Source organism: Leptonychotes weddellii, chromosome 6, assembly GCF_054177405.1.
Source record: "Leptonychotes weddellii isolate Sample4059 chromosome 6, ASM5417740v2, whole genome shotgun sequence".
In the NCBI taxonomy this organism is placed as follows: domain Eukaryota; kingdom Metazoa; phylum Chordata; class Mammalia; order Carnivora; family Phocidae; genus Leptonychotes; species Leptonychotes weddellii.
In genome coordinates, this window is record NC_138374.1 from 77,595,316 (window position 1) to 77,619,860 (window position 24,545).

General features: G+C 46.7%; 1 protein-coding gene across 3 annotated transcripts; it reads left to right on the plus strand.

Moving 5' to 3' along the window:
- The first annotated feature begins 2,396 nt into the window (after positions 1-2,396).
- CNIH4 (cornichon family member 4) lies at positions 2,397-24,471 on the plus strand. Of its 3 annotated transcripts, XM_081823023.1 has the most exons (5): positions 5,666-5,810; positions 9,172-9,240; positions 14,277-14,389; positions 20,608-20,748; positions 24,273-24,471. In XM_081823023.1, exons 1-5 carry the CDS (start codon positions 5,742-5,744, stop codon positions 24,298-24,300), a joined length of 420 nt encoding a protein of 139 aa, XP_081679149.1. In that variant the 5' UTR covers positions 5,666-5,741; the 3' UTR covers positions 24,301-24,471. The 3 variants fall into 3 exon arrangements, with proteins under 3 accessions (XP_081679151.1, XP_081679149.1, XP_081679150.1); XM_081823025.1 differs by lacking the exons at positions 5,666-5,810; positions 9,172-9,240 and adding an exon at positions 2,397-2,421; XM_081823024.1 differs by lacking the exon at positions 9,172-9,240 and having other exon boundaries at positions 5,747-5,885.
- The last annotated feature ends 74 nt before the right edge of the window (positions 24,472-24,545 follow it).

Consider the following 24,545-nt stretch of genomic DNA (forward strand, 5'->3'; position numbering starts at 1 on the left):
TGTACTAATTCAAACTATCACTCAAGGTAGGAATAGAACAAAGCTAATCTCAGACATGCTAGGTCTCAAAAATGTATATCCATGCATCCTTTATCTGGAATCTGCCAAAGGAAGTCAGCCAGCAAGTGAGGAAACCATTCAGTTTGAGAAGAGTGTGTATTCTCTTGTTGGATGAAGTCCTCCATAGATGTGAATTATGTCCAATTGATTGATGGCATTGTTGAGTTCAGCTATGTCCTTACAGACTTTCTGGCTGCTCTGTCTGTTCTTTTCTGTCAGAGTCATGGAGTCTGCAGCTATAATAGTGGACTCATTTATTTCTCTTGCTAGTTCTGTCCTTTTCTGCTTCACATATTTTGACACCCTGCTGTTAGGCGCATATGCTTTTTTTTTTTTTAAGATTTTTTTTAAATTTATTTATTTGACAGAGAGAGAGCACAAGTAGAGTGGCAGGCAGAGGTAGAGGGAGAAGCAGGATCCCCGCTGAGCAGGGAGCCCGATGCGGGGCTCGATCCCAGCACCCCGGGATCATGACCTGAGCTGAAGGCAGACGCTTGACCGACTGAGCCACCCAGGCGCCCCAGGCGCATATGCTTTAAGGATTGTTGTGTCTTCTTGGAGAATTGGCCTTTTATCATTATGCAGTGCTCCTCTTATCCCTGGTAATCTCTCTTGCTTTGAGGTTTGCTTTGTCTGAAATTAATATAACTTCTCCCACTTTCTTTTGATTAGTGTTAGTGTAGCATATCTTTCTCCATCCCTTCACTTTTTTTTCCCTCCAGCTTTATTGAGATATAATTGACATACAACATTGTGTAAGTTTGAGGTGTACAAAGTGATTTGATGTGCATATATATTGCAAAATGTTCACCACAGTAAGATTAGTTAGTACATCCATTTTGTTGTTGTTGTGATGGTGAGAACACTAAAGTTTTACTCTCACCGCAACTGTCCCTTTACATTTGATTTATATGTGTCTTTATGTTTAAAGTGAGTTTCTTCTAGACAACATAATAGTTGGGTCTTGTTTTCTGATGCACTAGGATAATCCCTGTCTTATAATTTGTATATTTAGACCATTGACATTTAAAGTGATAATCAAGGGCGCCTGGGTGGCTCAGTCGTTAAGCATCTGCCTTCGGCTCAGGTCATGATCCCAGGGTGCTGGGATCGAGTTCCACATTGGGCTCCCTGCTCGTCTGGAAGCCTGCTTCTCTCTCTCTCCCACTTACCCTGCTTGTGTTTTCTCTCTGGTGGTCTCTCTGTCAAATAAATAAATAAAATCTTAAAAAAAAAAGTGATAATCAATAAAGCTGGATTCATAGCTATCATACTGGTTTCTATTTGTTGCCTTGGTCTTTGTTCTTATTTTTGTCTTGTACTCTTTTTCTGCCTTCTGGGATTTTATTTATTTATTTATTTTTAAGATTTTATTTATTTGAGAAAGTGTGAGAGAGCGACAGAGTGAACAAGGTGAGGAGCAGAGGAAGAAGCAGGCTCCCTGCGGGAGCCTGACACAGGGCTCAATCCCGGGACTCTGGGATCAGGACCTGAGACCAAGGCAGCCGCTTAACCAACTTAGCCACTCAGGCGGCCCTTATTTATTTATTTTTAATTAAGCTTTACTTTAAAGGAAATTTAAAGATTTTATTTATTTATTTAAAGCATAAGACCTTGGGTGGGGGGTCAGAGGGAGAGGAGAGAAAGAACCTTTAGTAGACTCTGTGCTGTTGCAGCCTGACAGGAGGCTTGATCCCACAACCCTGAGATCGTGACCTGAGCCGAAACTGAGAGTCACATGTTTAACTGACCGAGCCACTCAGGCGCCCCACTGCCATTTGGGATTTTAATTGAGCATTTTATATGATTCCTTTTTCTCTTCTTTCTTAGCATATCAATTACACTTCTTTTACTTTTTTTTAGTGGTTGCCCTAGAGTTTGCAGTATACATTTATGCTTAAACCAGGTTTGCTCTCAAGTAACACTGTCCCACTCTAGCATTTTCAAATGGCTACTTCTTTGCCTTCCCCTGTTGGAAGAGGGTTTTTCTTTGATCGTCACTAGGAAAACCTTGGAGAACTCGAGGAGGTAAGATGAACAGTAGTGTGGCCCCTGGAGTCTTCTTCTTTATTGTTTTTGTTCCTGGTTTTTTTTTAGAGAGGGAGGGGGAGGGGCAGAGAGAGAATTCCAAGCAAGCTCCAGGCCCAGCGCAGAGCCCCACACGGGGCTCGATTTCACAACCCTGAAATCATGACCTGAGCTGCAATCAAGAGTCAGACACTTAACCAGCTGAGCCACTCAGGCGCCCCAGCCCTCTGGAGTTCTTATATTCAGGCTGGTCCACACTGAGCCTCCAACTTCTTGTCAGTGACTGTTCAGGATTTCCTGCCCCAGTACTGGTTCCCGGAGGTTTCTGCCTTGGTAAGTTGTGATTGTACTGGTCTGTCTGTCTCCCCTGTTTCGAGGAGTGACCTCACTTCTTTGAGTGATCTAAGCATTGTTGATTTTTCAGTGTGTTTGGCTTTTTATTTGTTGTTAGGACCCAGTGGTAATCTCCAAGCTCTCCTTACAAGCCAGACTGGAAACCGAAACAGTTCAATTTGGACTTTTAAAATATAACCTATGGGCGCCTGGGTGGCTCAGTCGTTAAGCGTCTGCCTTTGGCTCAGGTCATGATCCCAGGGTCCTGGGATTGAGCCCCATGTCAGGCTCCCAACTCAGCGGGGAGTCTGCTTCTCCCTCTCCCTCTGCTGCTCCCACTGCTTGTGCTCTCTCTCAAATAAATCAATAAAATCTTAAAAATAAATAAATAAAATAAATAAAAAATAAAATACAACCCATATTTTAAAACAAAAGTGTTGATCTCTCTCTTTCACACATATGCACACACACACACACATATATACACACACACCCTACTTACTGTTTTTTAATCTTGATCAACATCCTTCTGTAAAATTTTGCCTTCCCCATAGTTTTGACATTGCAACCATGTTTTGAGTTTTCAAGTAGGATGAGACAAAGGCTATCTTAATTAGAACTGGTAACTCTAACCCTTGATGATGGTACCACCTTTTTTATTAACTCAGAATAAAGCAACAGATAACGAATATGGGATAGCCTGTGTTTTCTGCTCCAACTTGAGAGGAATGGGAGATGAGGTTTATGTTGTTAAGAAAATCTGGAATAATTTTAATGACTCCTTACAGTCAAAATAGTTCATTCATTTGGCAAACATTTCTGAAACTCCAGCTATTTACAGGATGGAAGGTCCTGGGGGCACAAACACTAATAAAATCTGTTACTTTTATTGCAATCTAAGGCATGGCTGGCTGGGCTGTCCAGGAGTGGTGTGTGAGCGGCCAGATAGAGGTGTGGACAAGGTGCAGAGAGTGTAGTAATAGCTGGTTTATAAATAATCTGTTACCTGTCTGTCTGGCTTTAACCTATGGACCTTTAATGATCCTATGAACTTATGCTGTGTCAGGCAAATCCTGTTGGTTTGCCTTCATACTAATATACCAATTCCCCTATTCATTCTTTTCTCTCCTAAGTGGTCTCCTTGCAAACTTGTCCCCCTTTCATACGTTTAGTGCACCAAACAGAAGGATATTTTTAGAATGTCAGAACAAGGTACCTTTTTTTTTTTTTTTTAAGATTTTACTTATATATTTGAGAGAGAGAGAGACTGAGAGCACATGAGAGAGAGAGCAAAGCAGGGCGGGAAGGAGAAGCAGACTCCCCACTGAGCAGGGAGCCTGACAGGACGCTGGATCCCAGGACCCAGGATCATGACCCGAGCCGAAGACAAAGGCTTATCCGACTAAGCCACCCAGGGGCCCCCACATCAAGGTACTTCTATACTTAAAACTGTCCTGTGGTTTATCATCACATTAGAAGTTAAACTCCTTGCCAGGGTTCCCAAGACGTGTGTGACCTTGCACTGCCCCCTCTGATGTCCTCTCAAAACTCTCACACCCTTCTTCATCCTAGTACAGCCACACTGCTTTCTCTCCTCTTCTTCAAGACTGCAAGTGTCTGTGAGCAATCGGGTCTGTGCAAACACTCTGCCTGCAAATCATCAGGGAGCTATTGTTCAGATTTCAAATTAAACGTCAGTTCCTCAGCCTGGCTTTCTCTGATGGCTCAGTCTACAACTGTTTCCCCTCCTCTGTCCTCTTCAGATTTCTTTCTTTCTTTCTTTCTTTTTTTATTTTATTTTTTTTAAGATTTTATTTATTTATTTGAGACAGAGAGAATGAGAGAGAGAGAGCACATGAGAGGGGGGAGGGTCAGAGGCAGAAGCAGGCTCCCTGCCGAGCAGGGAGCCCGATGAGGGATTCGATCCAGAGACTCCAGGATCATGACCTGAGCCGAAGGCAGTCGCTTAACCAACTGAGCCACCCAGGCGCCCCTCTTTTTTTTTTAAGATTTTATTTATTTTTCAACAGAGAGAGAGAGACAGTGAGAGAGGGAACACAAGCAGGGGGAGGGGGAGAGGGAGAAGCAGGCTTCCCGCGGAGCAGGCAGCCCGATGCGGGGCTCGATCCGAGGACCCTGGGATCATGACCTGAGCCAAAGGCAGACGCTTAACAACTGAGCCACCCAGGCGCCCCGTCCTCTTCAGATTTCTTAAAACTACTTGTCATTAATACAATTTTGTTGTCCTCTGTCTCCTCCACTGTAATGGGAGCTACAGGACTGCGGGGACTTTTCCCCATCATGTATCCCTAAGGTGCAGTAACTGGCATATGCTAGCTGCTCAGAAAATATTGGGTGAATGAATGTATGACTTTGATATAATGTGCCTTTAAGATGACCTTTTCCCTGTATTTGGTCGCTACTTATTGCCTTGTCTGCCTCGCACATTCCTGTATCTTCGGTGTAGGGCAGGTCGTGGCAGGTAGCGGGGCTGGAGTCAGTAACTAGTTGTTGAATGAATGGATGAGATGACAACACTTCCAAAAATCTTAAAGTCTAGAGTGGAGAGAATCGCTGCTGTCACAGAATAAGCAAGGGACTGGGAAACCTCTGGAGAAACGGAGATCAGGAAGGGCAAGCCTCAACCTGTAAGCCAAGGATTATTCCGGCGAGACTTGGGCTTCAGGAGGAAAACCTCTTAGCATTGCCAAGTCCGGGATCCTGTGGACCCTGCGCGGAATCCAAAAGAAAAATCGCACATGATAATAAGTTGTACCAGGTATCCAGCAGATTACCAGTGTTCAGTAAATGCTCACTAATTCTTTTTTTCTTTTTTTAAGATTTTATTTATTTATTTGACAGAGAGAGACACAGCGAGAGAGGGGACACGAGCAGGGGGAGTGGGAGAGGGAGAAGCAGGCCCCCCCGCAGAGCAGGGAGCCCGATGCGGGGCTCGATCCCAGGACCCCGGGATCATGACCTGAGCCGAAGGCAGACGCTTAACGACTGAGCCACCCAGACGCCCCTGCTCGCTAATTCTTGTCATAAATTCTGGAAGGAGTCAGATTGAGGGTAGCGTTCAGCCCGTCTCCTGCTCGGGTGTTGTGCTCATGAACTACACTTCCCAGCATGTGCCAGAACTACGGCGGCCGGGTGGTTCGAGGGAGGACTACAACTCCAAGCATGCCGCGCTGTTGCGCCCGCACTACGCGCCCCAGCGGCCCCGGCGAGGGCCTATCAGGGGCGGGCGGGCGCGGCGGGCGCGGCGGGCGCCGGAGCAGGTTTGACGGAAGGAGCGGCGGCGGCGGCGGAGGAGGAGGATGGAGGCGGTGGTGTTCGTCTTCTCTCTCCTCGACTGTTGCGCGCTCATCTTCCTCTCGGTGTACTTCGTATCCTTGCCTGAGGCGGGCGGAGGCCGGCCGGGCCCGGCGCCCGGGGGACGGGGCTGAGGCGGGGCCCGGCAGGTGCGCGGGAGCGAGGGCGGCCCGGCCGGGACCGGGACCCGGGCGGCGAGCCGGGCGGGAGGACGGCCCAGCCGGGAAGGCCCGTCGGGAAGCCCGCAGCTCCCGCCGCCCCCGCCCCCGCGCACCGGCCCCGCCCCGAGCGGCCGGGCGGCGGGCCTCCCTGGCGGGGCCGCGGGGGGCGCTGGGGTCCCGGGCAAGCGGACGCGACGTGCCGCCTCTGGTCGCTGTGGGCGACAGCCCCCGCCGCCCTTGTGGCGCCGGGGCCTTGGCGGCCGGGCCCCGCCTGGGACTTGGGCGTCGTGCGGGGCCTGCCGGGGCCCGGGACCGGAGCAGCCCTCTGCGGGGGACCGTGCGTGGGACCGTGCGGGGCCGGGTGCGCTTGTGTCCGTGCCGAAGCGGCGCCCGCGCAGAAGACTTGCTCCTGTGCTCGTCCTCAGACTGGGGTCCAGGCCCGCACGTGAGGTTTGGACCCGCACCCTGCTCTCGGGGAGCCGCCAGTCTTCGTCGTCGCCCAGTGCACCCTCCAGTTCAAGTCGTTAACGTGTTAGGAAACAAACATGCGGAATTGCATTGTTTTTTTTCCTTGGAATTCCCTCGTAGTGCTTTCTGATGGAAGTAAACTTCCTGTTTGACAGAACACCCCGGCTTTAGGGTGTTTGTAGCGTGTGCTTTCAGCGTGACCTCCTGCTGTACTGTGGACGGGCAGCCCGCTGGAGAGGAAAGGGACGGAATTTGCAGTCAGGACCCCTTACTTAGCTAGATGTTTGCTGTGCGCAGTGCTTCACCTCTCTCCGCCTGGGGTTTCTTATCTTTATCGCGGGGCCTGTTCACTCCCCAGCTCTGGGTGTGTACAGCGAGAACGCGGCTTCAGCGCCCCCCAGCACCGTGTCTGCCTCCCCGGCCCCAGTTAGCTGCACTTTTTACTTGAACTGATGAATTCTAATGAGGAGAACCTTGAGTTGGTTTTGTGTTCTTTTAAGATTTTATTTCTAAGTAATCTCTGTACCCAGGCTGGGCCTGGAATTCACAACCCCAAGATCAAGACTCAAATGCTGTACTAACCGAGCCAGCCAGTCGAGGGAGAACCTTGAGTTTTCTTAGGTTTGGTGAACTGACTGAAAGGGCAGAATCACGGGCCTAAGTTTTGACGACCTATGTCCCTCTTGTGACCTAAGGAACTGGGACTTCCAGAGAAATGAAACATGGATTTCTGTATTTGCAGTTTGGCAAGCTCGGCTTAATAGTTCAAAATAGGCGTGGCTTATACCAATTTATGTGCATGGAAAAATGTTAGGTGGAATATTTGACTTAGACATTCAGGTACATTTAGGGTGTGTTTTGATGAGATTCAGCATATTGTATTACTGTATTTTTGGATAGTTGCACTAGCTTAATATTAGAGGCAAGAGGTAGAAAATGGTCAGAGTAGCAGTTCTGTAGGGATAGAAGTTTTCCCGGACTTTGAACCATGGAGAAAACCACGGAAGGAAAGGGGTGGATATTCAAAATCGGGCAAGAGCAGAGGTGCAGATTCGGGTGTGTTTATGGCATTTTTTTTTTTTTAAGATTTTATTTATTTATTTGACAGAAACACAGCGAGAGCGAGAGAGAGAGAGAGAGGGAACACAGCAAGGGGAGTGGGAGAGGGAGAAGCACGCCTCCTGCGGAGCAGGGAGCCTGATGCGGGGCTCGATCCCAGGACCCTGGGATCATGACCTGAGCCGAAGACAGACGCTTAACGACTGAGCCACCCAGGCGCCCGTATGGCATTTCTGGATGACCGGGTTAAAGAATGGACCATCTGGAGGACGTGGTTGATTTTGGTCGTAGTAGAAGGTCAGGTGGGAAAGGCTGGATTAGAGCAGATTTTGAAGGGTTTTGGTGTTAAGGCAGGGAGGGCTTTCACTTTTATCCTCTAGGCAGTAGGGAGCCATTGAACATTTTTGACATAAGCAAATGGAGTATTAGGAAGATGAATCTGCAGAGTGGGTTGGAAATGGGAAAGACTGGAAAGTAAACCGCTGGGGAGTGGGCCCGTGTGAGTTTGAAACAGCTCTGAGTGTGGGCGGGTGAAAGGAGGGATTCATGGGTGGAGTGAGGAGGAAGGCTGGGTGTGGGATATGAAACAGATGACAGAAATAACTTGTCGTGGTTTGAGCCTGGGCAAATGGTGCTTGTGTCATCGACAGAAAACACATTTGGAGGCGGGCAATTTGTGGAGAAAGTGATGAGTTTGACTTTGTGTTGAGATGTTAGGGGGAATATCCATATGGAAATGTTTAGAATTTAGGTGAATTTATTTATTTATTTATTTTTACTTGTTTCATTGGACATTTTCAAGCATAAAAGTAGAGAGCGTAGTGAAATAAACCCAGTTTCTGTCACCAACAGTGACTTTCAGCATTTTGCTTTCTCCTTTCCTGGGTGGGGAGGGGATGTTGGAGCGTTTCACAGCAAATCTCAGGCCTTGTATCGTTCAGTTGAGGACTTTTCCTTCTGTGTCACATGTCCTCGAGAGTTTACATTTGGTACTGAAAACCATTTTTTGCTTAATTCTAGTATAAAGTATGTTTAATGTGTTTAAGGTTTCGGAAATAGAGAAAAGTATTAGGAAAACAGATCACCTGGAAGGAGACATAACCAGTACGGACATAGGACCATCCTGTATTGATAGTTTTGTTTTTAAAGATTTTATTTATTTATTTGAAAGAGACACAGCGAGAGAGGGAACACAAGCAGGGGGAGTGGGAGAGGGAGAAGCAGGCTTCCCGCAGAGCGGGGAGCCCGATGTGGGGCTCGATCCCAGGACCCTGGGATCATGACCTGAGCCAAAGGCAGACGCTTAACGACTGAGTCACCCAGGCGCCTCTGTATTGATAGTTTTGTATCTTTTCTTTTTTCACATCTTGAGTCTTCAAAGACAGTTTATGGATCTGTCATAAATAAACACTTTTCCTATTATTGGGAATTCAGGTTTTTCACATTTAAATTGTTTTTAGAGGTCTTTTTTTCCGTTTCTTAACAGTCACTGATTTTTGAGGAACTCTGATTGAATGGTCTTGTGTGGGTCACTTTAGAATTGAGCATAATAAGATTATTTTGAAAATAGTTTGTTGAAGGAATATAAATCAGAAAATTGAGTTGTCTAATGAGTGAACTTTACGGAAATAACAAAGTTTTTCAAGTCAAATCTAATTCTGCACTGCAATTGGGTTTCTGTCTGAAACTTAAAGACAAAAACAGTTGTTCTCAAAGAAGTTTTACAATTCCTTATCTTGGTCCTCAGATCATTACACTGTCTGATTTAGAATGTGATTACATTAATGCTAGATCATGTTGCTCAAAATTAAACAAGGTAAGACGTTTCTTTACTCATTTCTGGCGCTGAAGGTGGTTCTCCATTTTCTGCGTTAGAGATTATTTATAGATGACCAACCTATGTGTATGTGATTTTGAAGTGCGTGTTGCTGCTTATTCATTGGAATGTTTGTAGAGCTACTGTGTTTTTGCAGTATTTTAGATCGTGAACCAAACTAGAGGACATCACTGGAAATTTTGTTTCTTTACTGTGCTTCTTCCTTGTCCCTGTGCCCATCAGTACTTAGAAAGGCTCATTAGGAGGGTAATTGTATTTGTCTTCTGTGTCTAAACCCATCCTCCCTGCTCGTGACAAAAAAGCTCAGGCTGTTTTTTGTTGCATAAAAGACGACCTTCTTTTAGTGGCTTGCTGAGAAATGGAATTAATGAGTTGATTTGTTTCAAGGCCATTTTACCTTTGGTATATAGTCAGAACTTTACGTTGGCAAGAATACCCTGAGTTGCAGGGTTTGTCAGGATGGGGGGAAACCAATTAGTCCTGATTCATTTTATGGGCTGAGCAGACCAAAGAGCTTTCTGGATAAAAGTTCATAGAACAATTCCCTGAATACTGAGAGATGCTTTTGGCTTGACCTAAAAATTATTCCCATGTCTTTTCACCTCTTCATCTGCTTAACGTTTCTCTGGTCCACGAGGGGAAAAAGTCACATGTGGAAAACTAAAATTACTAATAAACGATATTCCTCCTCTTCTTGTTTTCTTTATTTTGAATTTTCCGGAGCATGGTTTAATACAGTGAGAGATTTAAGGAAAAGATTTTGTATTTATCTGCTGTACTTTAAGACTTTTAAAAAAATTGAGATGTAATCAGTATTATATTAGTTTCAGTCCTCATCATCTTCAGAAGAATGATTAAATATATATTTTACCGGGGCGCCTGAGTGGCTCAGTTGTTAAGCGCCTGCCTTTGGCTCAGGTCATGATCCCAGGGTCCTGGGATCGAGCCCCGCATCAGGCTCCCTGCTCCGCGGGAGGCGTGCTTCTCCCTCTCCCACTCCCTCTGCTTGTGGTCCCTCTTTCGCTGTGTCTCTCTCTGTCAAATAAATAAATAAAATCTTTAAAAAAAAAATGTATTTTACCAGCTGGGTTGTATTTCTTTTTATATTTCTTGCTTACTCAATATTTTAGAGGGTATTTTAGGGGGCATTTAATTGGGCTTTTGTTTATAAAAATAAAAATTGTAATGCAAAGATAATATTACCTGGATTCTTCTACTGAGAAATTACCCCTTCGGTTTGAAGTTAAGTCACTTTCTTTAATGTTAACTTTTACTTTTGTGAAGGTAATACTTGCACACAACCATACTCAAAGGTACTACAAAGCTCACACTGAAAAACAGCAGTCCCTGCCTGACCCCTTTGAATCCAATCTGTCATACTTTTTAGGGGCAACTGATTTCCACACTTGAGCTGTTAATTGTTTCTGATATTTATATCCATATTTCTCTTTTAAGTGCTTGTACTGCTATTTCTTGATTTATCAATTTTAAGTATCATCTCTTGACTTCTGAGTCAATATGATAGATTGAGTTTTTAGGTACCTCCTTCCCTAAACATCACCTCCCCTGTTTTCCTTTTTGAGTTAAATTGATATTCAGTGTTTACATTGTTACAATATACTGTTACAATAACGTACTAAATCTTTTTTGGTACTGAGCCTCATGGTAGACAGTGATCATCTTTTTCTTTCTTTTGTGTTTTTCTGGATAGCTTTCTCTTTCCCAGTGTTAATAATTGCTGCATTTTAAAAATTTCCTTAGTTTTCACTTACCTGTTACGAAGTCTTTTCAGATACATCTTTAAAGCTTTACCGTACTATTTTCTACGTGGGTCAAACATTAAAATAATCTATCGGGGAGCTCTTTTTCCGGGTGACCTTTCTCCTCGAGACCACTGTCCTTGCTGTGGTCTGGACTGGCTGCTTTCAGGCCCACCCCACAGCCCGCAGAAGTCAGGTCTTCTTTTCTGTTGGCCCACTGCTCCATTTTGCTGGAGTAGCTTCTTGAGATTTGGTACATGGGGACTAAATTCGGAGGCCTTGCGTGTTTGAAAATGTCTTGTCCTTATCCAGGAGCGATAGTTTCTCTGAGCATAGCATTCTAGGTTAGCAAAGATTCTCTTTCAGAGTTTGAAAGACATTGGTCAGTAGTCTTCTGACTTCCAGTGTCATTCACGTCGGGCAGTATGATGCCGTTTTGATTTCTTCTTTCTCTTTTATGTGATCCCCCCCCGCCCGTCTTTTTTTTTTTTCCCCCCCTTGTGCTCTCCAGAAGTTGTAGAACCTTTTTTTATCCTTGGTGTTTGGGAATTTTGCAGGGCTTTACCTTTGTGTGCCTTTGCTGAGGCCTTTTTCAATGCACTGTTTTGGCCACCTTTTTTTTTTTTTTTTTTTCCTGTTTCGGCCATCTGATGACTCTTCCAACCTGGGAGATCTGTTCGTTCTTTGATAACGTGCCCCCTCTACCTGCCCCCCCCCTTCTCTTTCAACAACTTTCACACACTGGATAATTCATCTGCTGGATTATCTGCTTGGTCCTTTTTAAAATTTTTATCCCTGTTTTTTTCCTACCCTTTTGTTTCAAGATTCCCTCTGCTCTCTCTTCTGATTTCCTAGTGTGCGTACCATTTAAGTCAAGTTTTCATTTATAAGAGCTTGTTGTCTTGGCTCAAGTTTGAGTTTTTTAGCTCTTTGAGAATTTTGATTACAGTGGTTTTGAAATTTCCTTCTGCTTCCTCCATTATCTCTGTTCCCTCCAAGCTCCTTTCCCTCTGCGTTCTCCCCTCTCATATTGGAGGCTTCCCTCAATTTCTGGTTCATGGCTGTCTGTCCATACGTAAGGGTAAAGCCCTAAAATACTCACGGGAAGCCCGTGCGCGCTCCAGGCTGTTGGCCGAAGTCTACCTGGACTTTTGTTGGGGTACCCCAAGGGCAGTTGTTCTGTCTGTGTTCTCTCTTGCGACTATTCAGTTACTCCACAGGAGAATTTTCCAGGCTCCTGCTGGGGGCTGTAAGCCTAGTGCTGGTATTCAGAGAGCAATTGGGGGAAGAACACATTGCTAAGCAGCGAAGAGAATGAAAACATAGAGCTTGGTTGAAAGTAAGTAAAGCAAGCATCATTATGTTAAGTATCACTTCCTAAAACTTTTGCTTCCAGTTTGTTTGTGGAAAACACGGTAAGAAATACACTTTGGGAGCTACTGCCATGTGGGTGGAGGGCACGGAAAGAGGAGCAGGAACCCGGCTGCCCTGTAAGGAGTGCTCGCTCAGCCTGTGGCTTCGGCGGGCTGTCCATCTAATTCTGTACAGCAGGATCGTCATCTCCATTTTATAGAGAAGAAAATCATAGCTCAGGGCGGGTAGGTGACCTTTCCTAAGATTGCTAAGCTGATCAGTAGGATAGAGCAGGAATTCCACTCCAGGTTTGACTCTGGAGCTCGCACTGGTCAGCACTATGTGCAATTGGTTACACTTTTTTTTATTCTTTTAAATTGGCTCTTTTTTTTTTTTAAGATTTCATTTATTTATTTGACAGAGAGAGACATAGCGAGAGAGGGAACACAAGCAGGGGGAGTGGGAGAGGGAGAAGCAGGCTTCCCGCTGAGCAGGGAGCCCAGTGCGGGGCTTTCGGGATCATGACCCCAGCCGAAGGCAGGGCAGACACTTAACGACTGAGCCACCTAGGTGCCCCAATTGGTTACACTTTAAAAAAATCCGTATTACATATTAAAAAGTTCCAGTTGATTGCAAATTAGGTTTAAGGCCTAGCAAATCCCTTCTTTGTTTCCAAAAACACTCTCTAAAATCTAAGTGCAGAGAGCCCTGGGGCCAGTGTGTTTGGGCTTATACTGTATTGTTCTACCACTAAGTAGCTGACTTTGGGCAAATTACTTAACCTCTTATTTCTGCAAGTGGGGATTACCAGTTTGTGTCTGCGTAAATAAATTTCCTTTAAAAGAAAAATCTCTATTCATAGCGGAGGAAGATTATTGGTGAATGGAGGACCTAATAGCTCTGGTGCATGAGAACTAGACTATTGCACAGTTAACAAAGAGAGCATACAGAAGGGCAGTGGGTGCTGGAAGGCCAGTAGGCTGGCATCCTGCTTCATTACCATATTTGTTCAACTTCTTTTTTTTTTAAAGATTTTATTTGGGGGCGCCTGGGTGGCTTAGTTGGTTAAGCGACTGCCTTCGGCTCAGGTCATGATCCTGGAGTCCCGGGATCGAGTCCCGCATCATCGGGCTCCCTGCTCGGCGGGGGGGTCTGCTTCTCCCTCTGACCCTCTTCCCTCTCGTGCTCTCTGTCTCTCATTCTCTCTCTCAAATAAATAAATCTTTAAAAAAAAAAAAAAGATTTTATTTGACAGAGAGAAAGCACGAGTAGGCAGAGAGGCAGGCAGAGGGAGAGGGAGAAGCAGGCTCTCCACCGACGTGGGGCTCCATCCCAGGACCCTGCGATCATGACCTGAGCCGAAGGCAGACGCTTAACCAACTGAGCCACCCAGGCGCCCCATATTCAACTTTGAGCTGTTAATGTGAGCTGTTACAGTACCTTTTGTGTGCGTGCGTGTGTGTGAAGTGATTTCCCTGCAGGATTCTGGAGATTGGAAAATGTTGAAGATTGATACTCTGACTTGCAAGGCATTATATATTGGGATATAAACCACCGCAAATTAGAGTAAGAGGCTTTAGCACAGACTCTGGACTAGAAAGTAAATGATGCTCCATTTTCCCCCCGGTTGTCAGTCATGCCTTCTTCGTGAATGAATCTGAACCTTTGCTTAGGATAAAACATAATTGAAATTTAAGGACATTATTTTTAAGCTGTGCCTTGATGTATTTGCATGGGGTAAGCAGTTCCTGCAGTATGGAGATCTGGGTGATCTGAGTCTAAAAATAATCTTGAAACACGAGCTTGTAAATTCTCTGTGTATTCACTGATTTAGCTTCAAATAACATGCACATTCAGGAAGAGCACAGCAGGGAGATGTAATACTGTGTTCTTCCCTTGCAGTGGGTAATTCCAGAATTGATTGGCCATACCATTGTCACTGTATTAATGCTCGTTTCATTGCACTGGTTCATCTTCCTTCTCAACTTGCCTGTTGCCACTTGGAATATATATCGGTGAGTATAGTTTGTTTGCGGCTTTGTGTCACAGCAATTTAAAGAAAAATTTAAAAAGATGTAATAGCTTTTTTTCTGCAATAAAATATGTGCCAGTCATGAAACACATGACCGCAGAATCCTACATTAAATCAGCATATGTTTTTGTTTCCTTTGGTATACTGGACAAGTAGCAATTTACATGGGCTACTCTTGTGATAAAAACACAAGTTTACATGTGTAAATTTAAAAAATATGGAATGTTTAGTTGTGATGTCTAAGGACTTATGGGTTTTACATTAAGAATGATCAAAAGTCTGAGAATATAAGATTCTTGTTACTTATATCTGCAGGTTTTTAAATTTTTTTTTTTTTTTTAAGATTTTATTTATTTGCGAGAGAGAGAATGAGAGACAGAGAGCATGAGAGGGAGGAGGGTCAGAGGGAGAAGCAGACTTCCCGCCGAGCAGGAAGCCCGATGCGGGACTCGATCCCGGGACTCCAGGATCATGACCTGAGCCGAAGGCAGTCGCTTAACCAACTGAGCCACCCAGGCGCCCTATCTGCAGGTTTTTAATTAGAGTATATTTGGAACGCTCCAGAGAGAATTTTATTTTAAAGTCTGCAGACTGGATAACATCAGAATTCTAACTTAACGAATTTAGGAAGCTTTTCAAACATAGCTTGGTGTAAACACTAATTGGATATAATAGTATAGTTGGGCACTTGTACAGTATGTATTTTCTTGTGAACTGTGGGATAATGTTGACAAATTTGGGATTATTTTTAGTTCTGCTAAATTTTTAGGTTTGTTTTTTGTTTTTTTTTAAACTTTTATCTAGTTTTGGGGTAAAATCAGCTGATCTTTATATGTGATTTTTAATTTTTATTTTTTAAATGTGATTTTTATTTTTTTATTTTTTTAAAAGATTATATTTATTTATTTGACAGAGAGAGACACAGCAAGAGAGGGAACACAGCAGGGGGAGTGGGAGAGGGAGAAGCAGGCTTCCCGCCGAGCAGGGAGCCCGATGTGGGGCTCGATCCCAGGATCCCGGATCATGACCTGAGCCGAAGGCAGACGCTTGATGACTGAGCGACCCAGGCGCCCCTAAATGTGATTTTTAATTTTTATTTATTTTTTAAAGTTTATTTATTACCTTTTTACAGTTTATTTATTTTGTTTAGTAATCTTTGCACCCAATGTGTGGCTCGAACTCACGACCCCAAGATCAGGAGTCACATGCTTTTCGGACTGAGCCAGCCCGGTGCCTCATATGTGTGATTTTTTTAAAAGTGCAGTTAGAAAAAGAAGGACAAAGAAAATAATAAAGGAGGGGTGGGAAGGAGATAGGGAGCACGTGGTAATGGAAGCCCTGAGGATGAGGAAGTGACTGGATTTGGGGGAATGAATTTATATGAGATCGTGAGACTAGAACTTGAGCTAGGGAAGAGATTTTAAATCTCTCTACCTCTTTTCTGGAGGGAAAGAATAACTTTTTCTTATCAGTTTCTTGTTGCTCTCCCATGGTCATCCCGTAGACCAGCCCCCTGACCTGAGCTCCGCTAGAAGCACGGGCTCCTGACCCACCTGCTGAGGTGCAGTCCCTCGCAGACTTTGAGCACGGCTTAGTGTCCCCATGGTCACACTGAGCAGAACACGAATTTGGGAGTGAGAGCGGGAACCTCTGAGGCTGCATCTCAGCGATACCCCAGCACACGAGCAGGTGCCAGCAGAAGAGCAGGCTTGGGTGCGGCTTCTTTGTGCAGAGTACAGCCTGGCAGAGGCTCTGTGAGGTTTTTTTTTTTTAAGATTTTATTTATTTGACAGAGAGAGACACAGCGAGAGAGGGAACACAAGCAGGGGGAGTGGGAGAGGGAGAAGCAGGCTCTCCGCTGAGCAGGGAGCCCGACGTGGGGCTCGATCCCAGGTCTCTGGGATCACGACCCGAGCTGAAGGCAGACGCTTAACGACTGAGCCCCCCAGGCACCCTGGCTCTGTGAGGTTTTATTGGGGGGGATGATAAAGTCCATAGCTTCTGTTTCCTGTCATCACAGAGATCATGTGGGTTTATTGCCCTGATGATGGCCGCGACAGATTGACGGTTGTTCATAAATTTACCTTCTTTTTAAAAAGGTTAGGGGGGACGTCTGGGTGGCTCGGTCATTAAGTGTCTGCCTTCAGCTCAGGTCATAATCTCAGGGTCCTGGGATCAAGTCCCGCATTGGGCTCCCTGCTCAGCAGAGAGTCTGCTTCTCCCTCTCCCACTCCCCTTCCTTGTGTGTGCTCACTCTCTCTCTCTGTCAAATAAATAAATAAAATATTTTTTATTTTTTTTTATTTTATTTTATTTTTTTAAAGATTTTATTTATTTATTTGAGACAGAGAGAATGAGAGAGACAGAGAGCACATGAGAGGGGGGAGGGTCAGAGGGAGAAGCAGGCTTCCCACTGAGCAGGGAGCCCGATGCGGGACTCGATCCAGGGACTCCAGGATCATGACCTGAGCCGAAGGCAGTCGCTTAACCAACTGAGCCACCCAGGCGCCCTAAAATATTTTTTAAAAAATTAAAAAAAATAGGGGCACCTATCAAGCCCCGCATCGGGCTCCCTGCTCCGTGGGAAGCCTGCTTCTCCCTCTCCCACTTCCCCTGCTTGTGTTCCCTCTCTCACTGTGTCTCTGTCAAATAAATAAAATCTTTAAAAAAAAAATTAAAAAAATAGAAAGGTTAAAAAAACCAACAGATGGATCCTTCCCCTCTTTTCAGATGTCTGCACTTTACGCTTTTGGGGATGCAGACATATGAAGTGGACAAAGAGGCAAAACACAGAATAACAAAATACTCTAGGTCAGTGAGAGGTGGGCTGCAGGGCCTGATGAGCGGTGGGGAACCCCGGCTAGGAGGGAGTCGGATGGCTGCGCTCGGGCCTCTCAGGAGGGCGGGTGTGAGTGGAGCTGTGCAGGGTGGGTGAGGGAATCTCCTGGTGTGCCAGGTACGGGGAGGGGGAGGGCTGGAAGGGAAACCAGGAGGCTGACACGCAAGGCATATTTAAGCACTAACCCGGTGGCAGTCACGTAGATGAGGGGTAGGAATAGACAAAGCTGGTAATGTTGATTAGGATGGGTCACAGAGAATCCTGGTCCAAGGAGTTGATACATAAATACGAGTACTGGTAGCATAGAATTCACCCATTTATTTTTTTATTTTTATTTTTTTTAAGATTTTATTTATTTATTTGAGACAGAGAGAATGAGAGAGAGCATGAGAGGGAGGAGGGTCAGAGGGAGAAGCAGACTCCCTGCCGAGCAGGGAGCCCGATGCGGGACTCGATCCCGGGACTCCAGGATCATGACCTGAGCCGAAGGCAGTCGCTTAACCAACTGAGCCACCCAGGTGCCCAGAATTCACCCATTTAAAGTATTCTTTTTGATATGTTTTTGGTGTATTTATAGATTTAAGCAGCCATCACCACAGTCTATTTTAGAACAGGTTCATCACCCCAAAGGGAAGCCCTCTACGTGTTAGCAGTCACTCCTTCCTGCCCTCCCCTCCCGGCCCTTGGCAGCGACCAGAGTACGTTCTGTCTCCTAAGACCCATTCTGCACAGACACGTCGTAGAAGAGTTCAGTATGTGCTCTTCTATGACAGGCTTTTCTCACGCGCTGTAATGTTTCCAAGGTTCATCCGTGGGTGGCAGGTGTCGGTTCTTCACTCCCTTGTATTGCTGAATAATATTCCAGTGTACAGATAGACTACATTTTGTGTGTCCATTTGCACTTGATGGGCATTTGAATTGTTTGTTTTTTGCCTGTTATGAATAATTCTCCTGAACATTCATGTGCACATTTTTGTGTGGACATACGTTTTCATTTTTCCTAGGAGTGGAATTGCGTCATATGGTAAGTTTATGTTTAACCTGCCGAGGAACTGCCCAGGTGCAGTTGCACCATTTTACCTTCTCTTCAGCTGTGTTACGAGGGTTCCACTTTTCCCACATCCTCGCCAACCTGTTGTGTGTCTTTCTTTCTTACATTTGTTTTTATTTAAGTCCTCTCCACATCCAGCGAGGGGCTCGAACTCTTGACCCCGAGATTAGGAGTCGCGTGCCCTTCCAATGGAGCCAGCCAGGCGCCCCTGGATCTTTTTAGTTTAGCCATCCTGCTGGCTGTGGTGTTTCACTGTGGTTTTGATTTACATTTCCCTAATGACTAAGGGAATTGAGGACCTTTTAATGTGCTTAGTAGCCCATTCATGTAGTCTTTGTATGTTTTTGAGTAACTAAATTGATGAAGTAAAGTATCTTTGGGAAGACTTTTCTGGAAGCCTTGTGTAGTATCGATTGGATGGTGGAGAAAAGCCAGGAGGTAGGGAAGCCCGTTCAGAGTCTGGGGTGAGGCCGTGGAGCTGGACGGAGGTCGGGATGCAGGAATGCGGAGGAGACCACCGTGGACGCGGCGCTAGGAGGGAGGCGGCCTGTGAAGGGTGGGGCGGAGAGCCCGTCAGGACCACCGGGAAAAATGGTGATGGCGCTGCGAGGTCACCTGGACGGCAGAGGAGGACAAGACTGTCATCAGAGATGGAGCTGAGGTGTTGTCTGCACACTCACGTGTCACCCTCCACTCAGCTCTAGATGGGCTGCAGGATTTGGGGGAGAGTTTCAGATTTGTGGGCCTCAGGGGCACTTGCACTTCACAGAAGTTATTGCTGAGAAACCGTGTGTGTGGCAGGAAGGGGTCGGGGACGGCGCAAGGTCAGGACACGTCATCATCGTACTAGTGGCGGGGGCAGTCGGCGTTTTGCCACCCGGATACTTACACTGCTGGACCCTCCTGGAGTGACTCGTCCTTTGGGGAAAGAAGACTGTGACATACACAGTGACGTGAAATAAATACGAAAGCCTAGAAGACTCCACCATATGTTGAACGTAGTCTCTTCGGGGCTTTTTTAAAAACAACTGGACTCTTCTGTGTGTGGGAACACTGGGTGGAATTGGTTCAGAGTCGGAAGGAGGTGCACGCTGGCCGAGCCGTTCTCTTCTGCCTTCACTTGTCCCGTTGTGGCCAGGCCTCCACCACTATGGGAAGTAGATTCCTGGCTTGTTAGAGTATTAGTATTTAATAATATCCTGTGTTTGTAACAAAGTTACGTAAAGCTAGACATTACATGTTGACTCAACTATCTGCTGTCTTAACTGAAGAGGAGTTTTGTTTTTACCATGGTGGTACTTACTGTAAATCATTTCCATTCTGTCTTCTTTAAATTGTGCTTGTAAGCTGGGCGCCATTTACGAACCGTGCGGACTGAGGCGGGTTATCTCCGGATCAGCAGGAGCACCACAGAGGAGGGCTCTCATCTGGACATAGAGTCTCTCTTTTCATGGAATTTTTCTTTTCTATCTTTTGTGAAATGGGAATAATTATGTTTGACACTGCTCCTTATAAAGATATTGCATTAAGGGGCGCCTGGGTGGCTCAGTCAGTTGAGCGTCCGACTCTTGGTTTTGGCTCAGGTCATGATCCCAGGGTCCTGGGATCGAGCCCCGCATCGGGCTCCCCGCTCAGCGGAGAGCCTGCTTCTCCCTCTCCCACTCCCGCTGCTTGCTTATGCTCTCTCCCTTTCTCGAATGAATAAATCTTTTTTAATAAAGATGTTGCATTAATTATTTTAGAACTTTCTAAATAAAGAGGTTTCTAAGAACTTGGTAAAATTGCTTTGGTTTGGAGTCCCCTTTACTTGTGTCCGGTGGAAAATGGCTGTAGGTATGACCAGTTTAGGAGTTACCTACAGGTGGGTAAAAGGGTCTCGATGCATAAAATATCCTTCTCCAGATTGTCACTGTTCTGTTTCAGAGGGCGGAAAATTACAGCACAAATTAACAAGTGTTGTGTCTTTCAAAGGAAAACCACGTGGCGCCCTGTCCATATCTGGTCGGAATTTAAGGCTGCTATAATTTTTTTTTTTAAAGATTTTATTTATTTTTTATTTATTTGACAGAGACACAGTGAGAGAAGGAACACAAGCAGGGGGAGTAGGAGGGGAAGAAGCAGGCCTCCCGCTGAGCAGGGGCTCGATCCCAGGACCCTGGGGTCATGACGTGAGCTGAAGGCAGACGCTTAACTGACTGAGCCCCCAGGCGCCCCTATGATTGGTTCACTTTTAAAGGTTGGCTGTTATAGGGTACTTACTTTTGAGTATTTATACTGACGGTTTGATTTTCCCTTTGACTGTGCTCACCAGGTTCATTATGGTGCCGAGTGGGAACATGGGAGTGTTTGATCCGACAGAGATACATAACCGGGGGCAGCTGAAGTCGCACATGAAGGAAGCCATGATCAAGCTGGGCTTCCACCTGCTCTGTTTCTTCATGTATCTCTACAGGTGAGTGTACAGCGTCGTGGCCCTGCCCGGTTTGCGATGCCTGCTCTCTGCAGGTGAGACCACTGGCCTGCAGGACTTAGCGCGGGCGACCCAGAGCTCCGGGGGGTCCTGCGGGATGCCGGCGGCTGTGTGCATTTTGTATAAAAGTGCCATAGGACCCGTGCGCTGTGACCTGCGCTGGAGCAGCTCTGTGGCATTCGCTCCTCCTCAGCCCCAACGCTGTCCCCGTGCTCTCCCTTCCTTCCCTGGTGTCCAGACCTCACTGCCGGTCCTGAGCGGTGCTGGCCGCGCTCCTAGGGACCGGCCTGCCGCGGGTCTCCTGGGGGCCAGGCGCGGAGAGCTGAGAGTTGGCCCGGTCTTTGTCGGCCCTGAGGATCTGAGTGTGGCGCTGCCTCGCCCGCGAGCCAGGTGGCCCATTCGGGTAGAACCGTGTCAGCCTCCAGGTCTCGGCACATGGGAGGTGAGTGCCACCAGCGAGGCCTGGCCCTCAGACATGGGAAGCCTCATGCGTCCCATGTTAAGTTACGTTGTAGAGATAAACGTGCCACCCTCTTTACCTGTCAGAGGCCGATGAACAGAACAAGGAAGAGAGACAAGATTGTTGTGTGCCTATGATTTCGTTAAGGTTTAGGAGGCCAGAAGTCAGGCTTAACCTTTGTATGCAAGCTTAACTAGATCATGCCTATTCTTATCCCCAGGTAAATTTAAATTTTTCACACAGGCATGAGGACTCTTAGGAAGAACTTGTGTTGAACTAAACTGCTGTCATTCAGAGGGTTCCAGTAATTAAAAACTGCATAGAGATGGCAGTTTTAAAAAATTGCTGTTTGTCTGAAACAGTTTTGAAGTCAGAGCCATTTTAGCCTCTGCCTGATAAAGCGGGCTTCCTAAAATCCGTCTGCTGGGCTTATTCCAGCCACAAACAAATGGGATTGAAATTAGGTTAGATTCCTTTGTTTTCATTATTGATCATATTTGCTTTTCTGTATTTTATTAATTTTTTTTTAAAGTAATCTTTATGCCCAATATGGGGCTCGAATTCCCAGCCCCGAGATCAAGAGTCCCACGCTCCACCAACTGAGCCAGCCAGGAGCCCTGTCCTGGTTTTTAAAATAAAAGGAGGGACATTGGGCATAGAGTTACTTAAAAAAAAAAAACTCTCTCTCTCCATATATATACAGATATATCGATATTTAGATAATCTATGGATACCTATGTTAACTAACTTGAGTTTAAATATAAGTAAGTTAAATAATTTAAAAACTGGGATAGAAAAAGCACACTGGTATCATTTTCTGATTCTCGAACTATACGTCACTCCTTACGTGTTTAATTTTTAATCCTTAACAGTGAAAAATAAAGAGCAAAGAAATGTTATATATATATATTTTTAAGATTTTATTTATTTGACAGAGACACAGCAAGAGAGGGAACACAAGCAGGGGGCAGTGGGAGAGGGAGAAGCAGGGGCAGAGGGAGAGGGAGAAGCAGACTCCCTGCCGAGCAGGGAGCCTGATGCGGGGCTCGATCCCAGGACCCTGGGACCATGACCTGAGCCAAAGGCAGATGCTTAACGACTGAGCCCCCCAGGGGCCCCAAAGAAATGTAATATTAAGACACGATGACACACCGTCTTCTGGCTTTTCTGACTTTAAAGTGAAACCAAGTTGAAGGTATCTGGGCCGCCAGAGAAGTTCCCTCATAGTTGTTTCTGGAGAGGCCGCGGGCAGGGCTGGGAGCCGTGTCGCTTGCGGCTGTCCTGCGTGGCTGCTCTCGGTCACAGCGGGGCCCTGGGGGCGGGGGGGGGGCGGGGGATGCAGGTTTGCGGAGGGGGAGGGGAGGACGAGGTGTAGACGCCAAGTCCTGGGATTTGAAAGCGCACACGAGTCTCCGGGGTTGGCAGGGATTGGCTCCGTGGCATGGTACTGGCGGCGGGCGGAGGGGCCGGGCAGCCGCTGGGGGCAGGCCGAGGGGGTACCCCGCACAACTGAGTGTAAGGCAGGCAGCCTTTGTAGCTGGTTTGGGAGACGCTGCGTCCCTCTTTCTTGCCTCGCTCCCGAGCTTGTCACGTCCGCCACCTTGCTGTGGCCTCGCTCCTGGGTGCACCCACCGCTTGCGCCCCCGATGAGGGAGCGGTCTGGTCTCAGAGGACGTGCTCCTCACGCTTTCTCGTGCTCGGGGTTGCGGCTGTGTCGGTGGCTTTATTCCCAGCCGTCCGGCCCCTCACCAGGCCTCTCCAGCTGGTCCTATCTGGGTCGCCTGCCGCGTGGCTGATGCTCAGGGTTTGTCCCATGGAATTAGAGGGGAAAATGCCCATCTTTAGAGAGTGCTGGACTCGATGCCATTGGTATTGGGTTGGGTGCCAGCCTGGTGCAGTCTGGGTCCCGCTGCTTACTGTGTGACCCAGGGCTAGTTTCTTAACCTCTCTGTGCTTCCATTTCTTCATCTGGAAATGGGATAGTAACTAGTACCTACCTCACTGGGTTGTGATCCGCACTAAATGAGATAATGCACGTAAAACACTTGGGTTTATGCTGACCTAGAGTTAACTCGCAAAAATCTTTTATTTTTTTTCTTTAGATTTCTTTTTTATTTATTTGACAGAGAGAGACACAGCGAGAGAGGGAACACAAGCAGGGGGAGTGGGAGAGGGAGATGCAGGCTTCCCGCGGAGCAGGGAGCCCGATGTGGGGCTCAATCCCAGGACCTTGGGATCATGACCTGGGCCGCAGGCAGACGCTTAACAGCTGAGGCCCCCAGGCGCCCCACAAAAATCTTTCAGGAGTATTAGCTACTGCCGTCAATCCATGCTGTGCGCGGCGTTCACTAGTGTGGTGAAATTTGGACAACTAAGGACGCCATTAGTGGTGTGTAAGGGGTTTCTGTGTATTCTGGTCCTCTGCTCTTAGCACAGCCAGGCTGACTTCAGTACAGGGCCATGATGATGGTCCTTTCGCCCCTGTTGGCCGTGGTGTGGTTTGAGCAGAGTGTCCACCGAGTGACTGCCACGTGCCCGACGCGGTCAGGCTGTGTGGATGGTGCCCGGGGTTCCGCAGAGTCAGGCGCAAAAGCGGGGGCCGCTGAGCTCAGCGCTCGGGGCCTGCAGCGGGCCCGTCCCGAGGCCCAGGTGCACCCTGCCAGCCGCTGTGAGGTCCGTGCAGGGTCGTCCCGGGTGGATGGGGAGCAGGGGTTCCGGGCCTCGGGACGGCGGGTGCGAGGTCTGACTAGGGGATTAACGTTTTGTTTTTTGTTTTCTGGACATGGTTTCTTCTGAACTCTAGCCCAATGTTGGTTTTAGGTTATACTCCCACCCCCACCCCAGTTATTTATTTTGTTCTGTGAAAAAAATCAGGGCTTTGAGAGGCCCCAAGTAGGTAGTCCTTCTTGTAAAAACCGTAGCAGTGATTGACTTTTGCTCAAATGAGTGTTCCTTGCTGAGCCTCAGAGACACAAGCCAGGACACAGCAGACTTGTCGGCACATTGCTCAGGGGCCGCTGGTAACGCTCGTCTCTTCTCTCCGCAGTATGATTTTAGCTTTGATAAATGACTGAAGCCGGAGGAGCCGCGGCCCGAGTCCGCCTGCACGGCAGCACGCAGCCCAGGAGCCTGAGACGGCTGAGCCCATCCTTAGAACCGGGACCATAGCAGTATACTTTTTCCTCTTTGAACAACAAAAAAAATATTTTTGCTGTATTTTTACCATATAAAGTATTTAAAAAACACGAATTGAGTTTTTGTAGATTTCTGGTTCTCAACTTTAGCCCGAACCCCGACACGTGTTTCCCGTCGTCTGTGT

Excerpts from the sequence above, each read along its gene's own strand:
- CNIH4 (XM_081823023.1), top strand. The coding sequence starts at position 5,742 with ATGGAGGCGGTGGTGTTCGTCTTCTCTCTCCTCGACTGTTGCGCGCTC. Across the intron at positions 9,241-14,276 it reads GTTGCTCAAAATTAAACAAG|TGGGTAATTCCAGAATTGAT; the intron begins GTAAGACGTTTC and ends CTTCCCTTGCAG. Across the intron at positions 20,749-24,272 it reads TTCTTCATGTATCTCTACAG|TATGATTTTAGCTTTGATAA; the intron begins GTGAGTGTACAG and ends TTCTCTCCGCAG.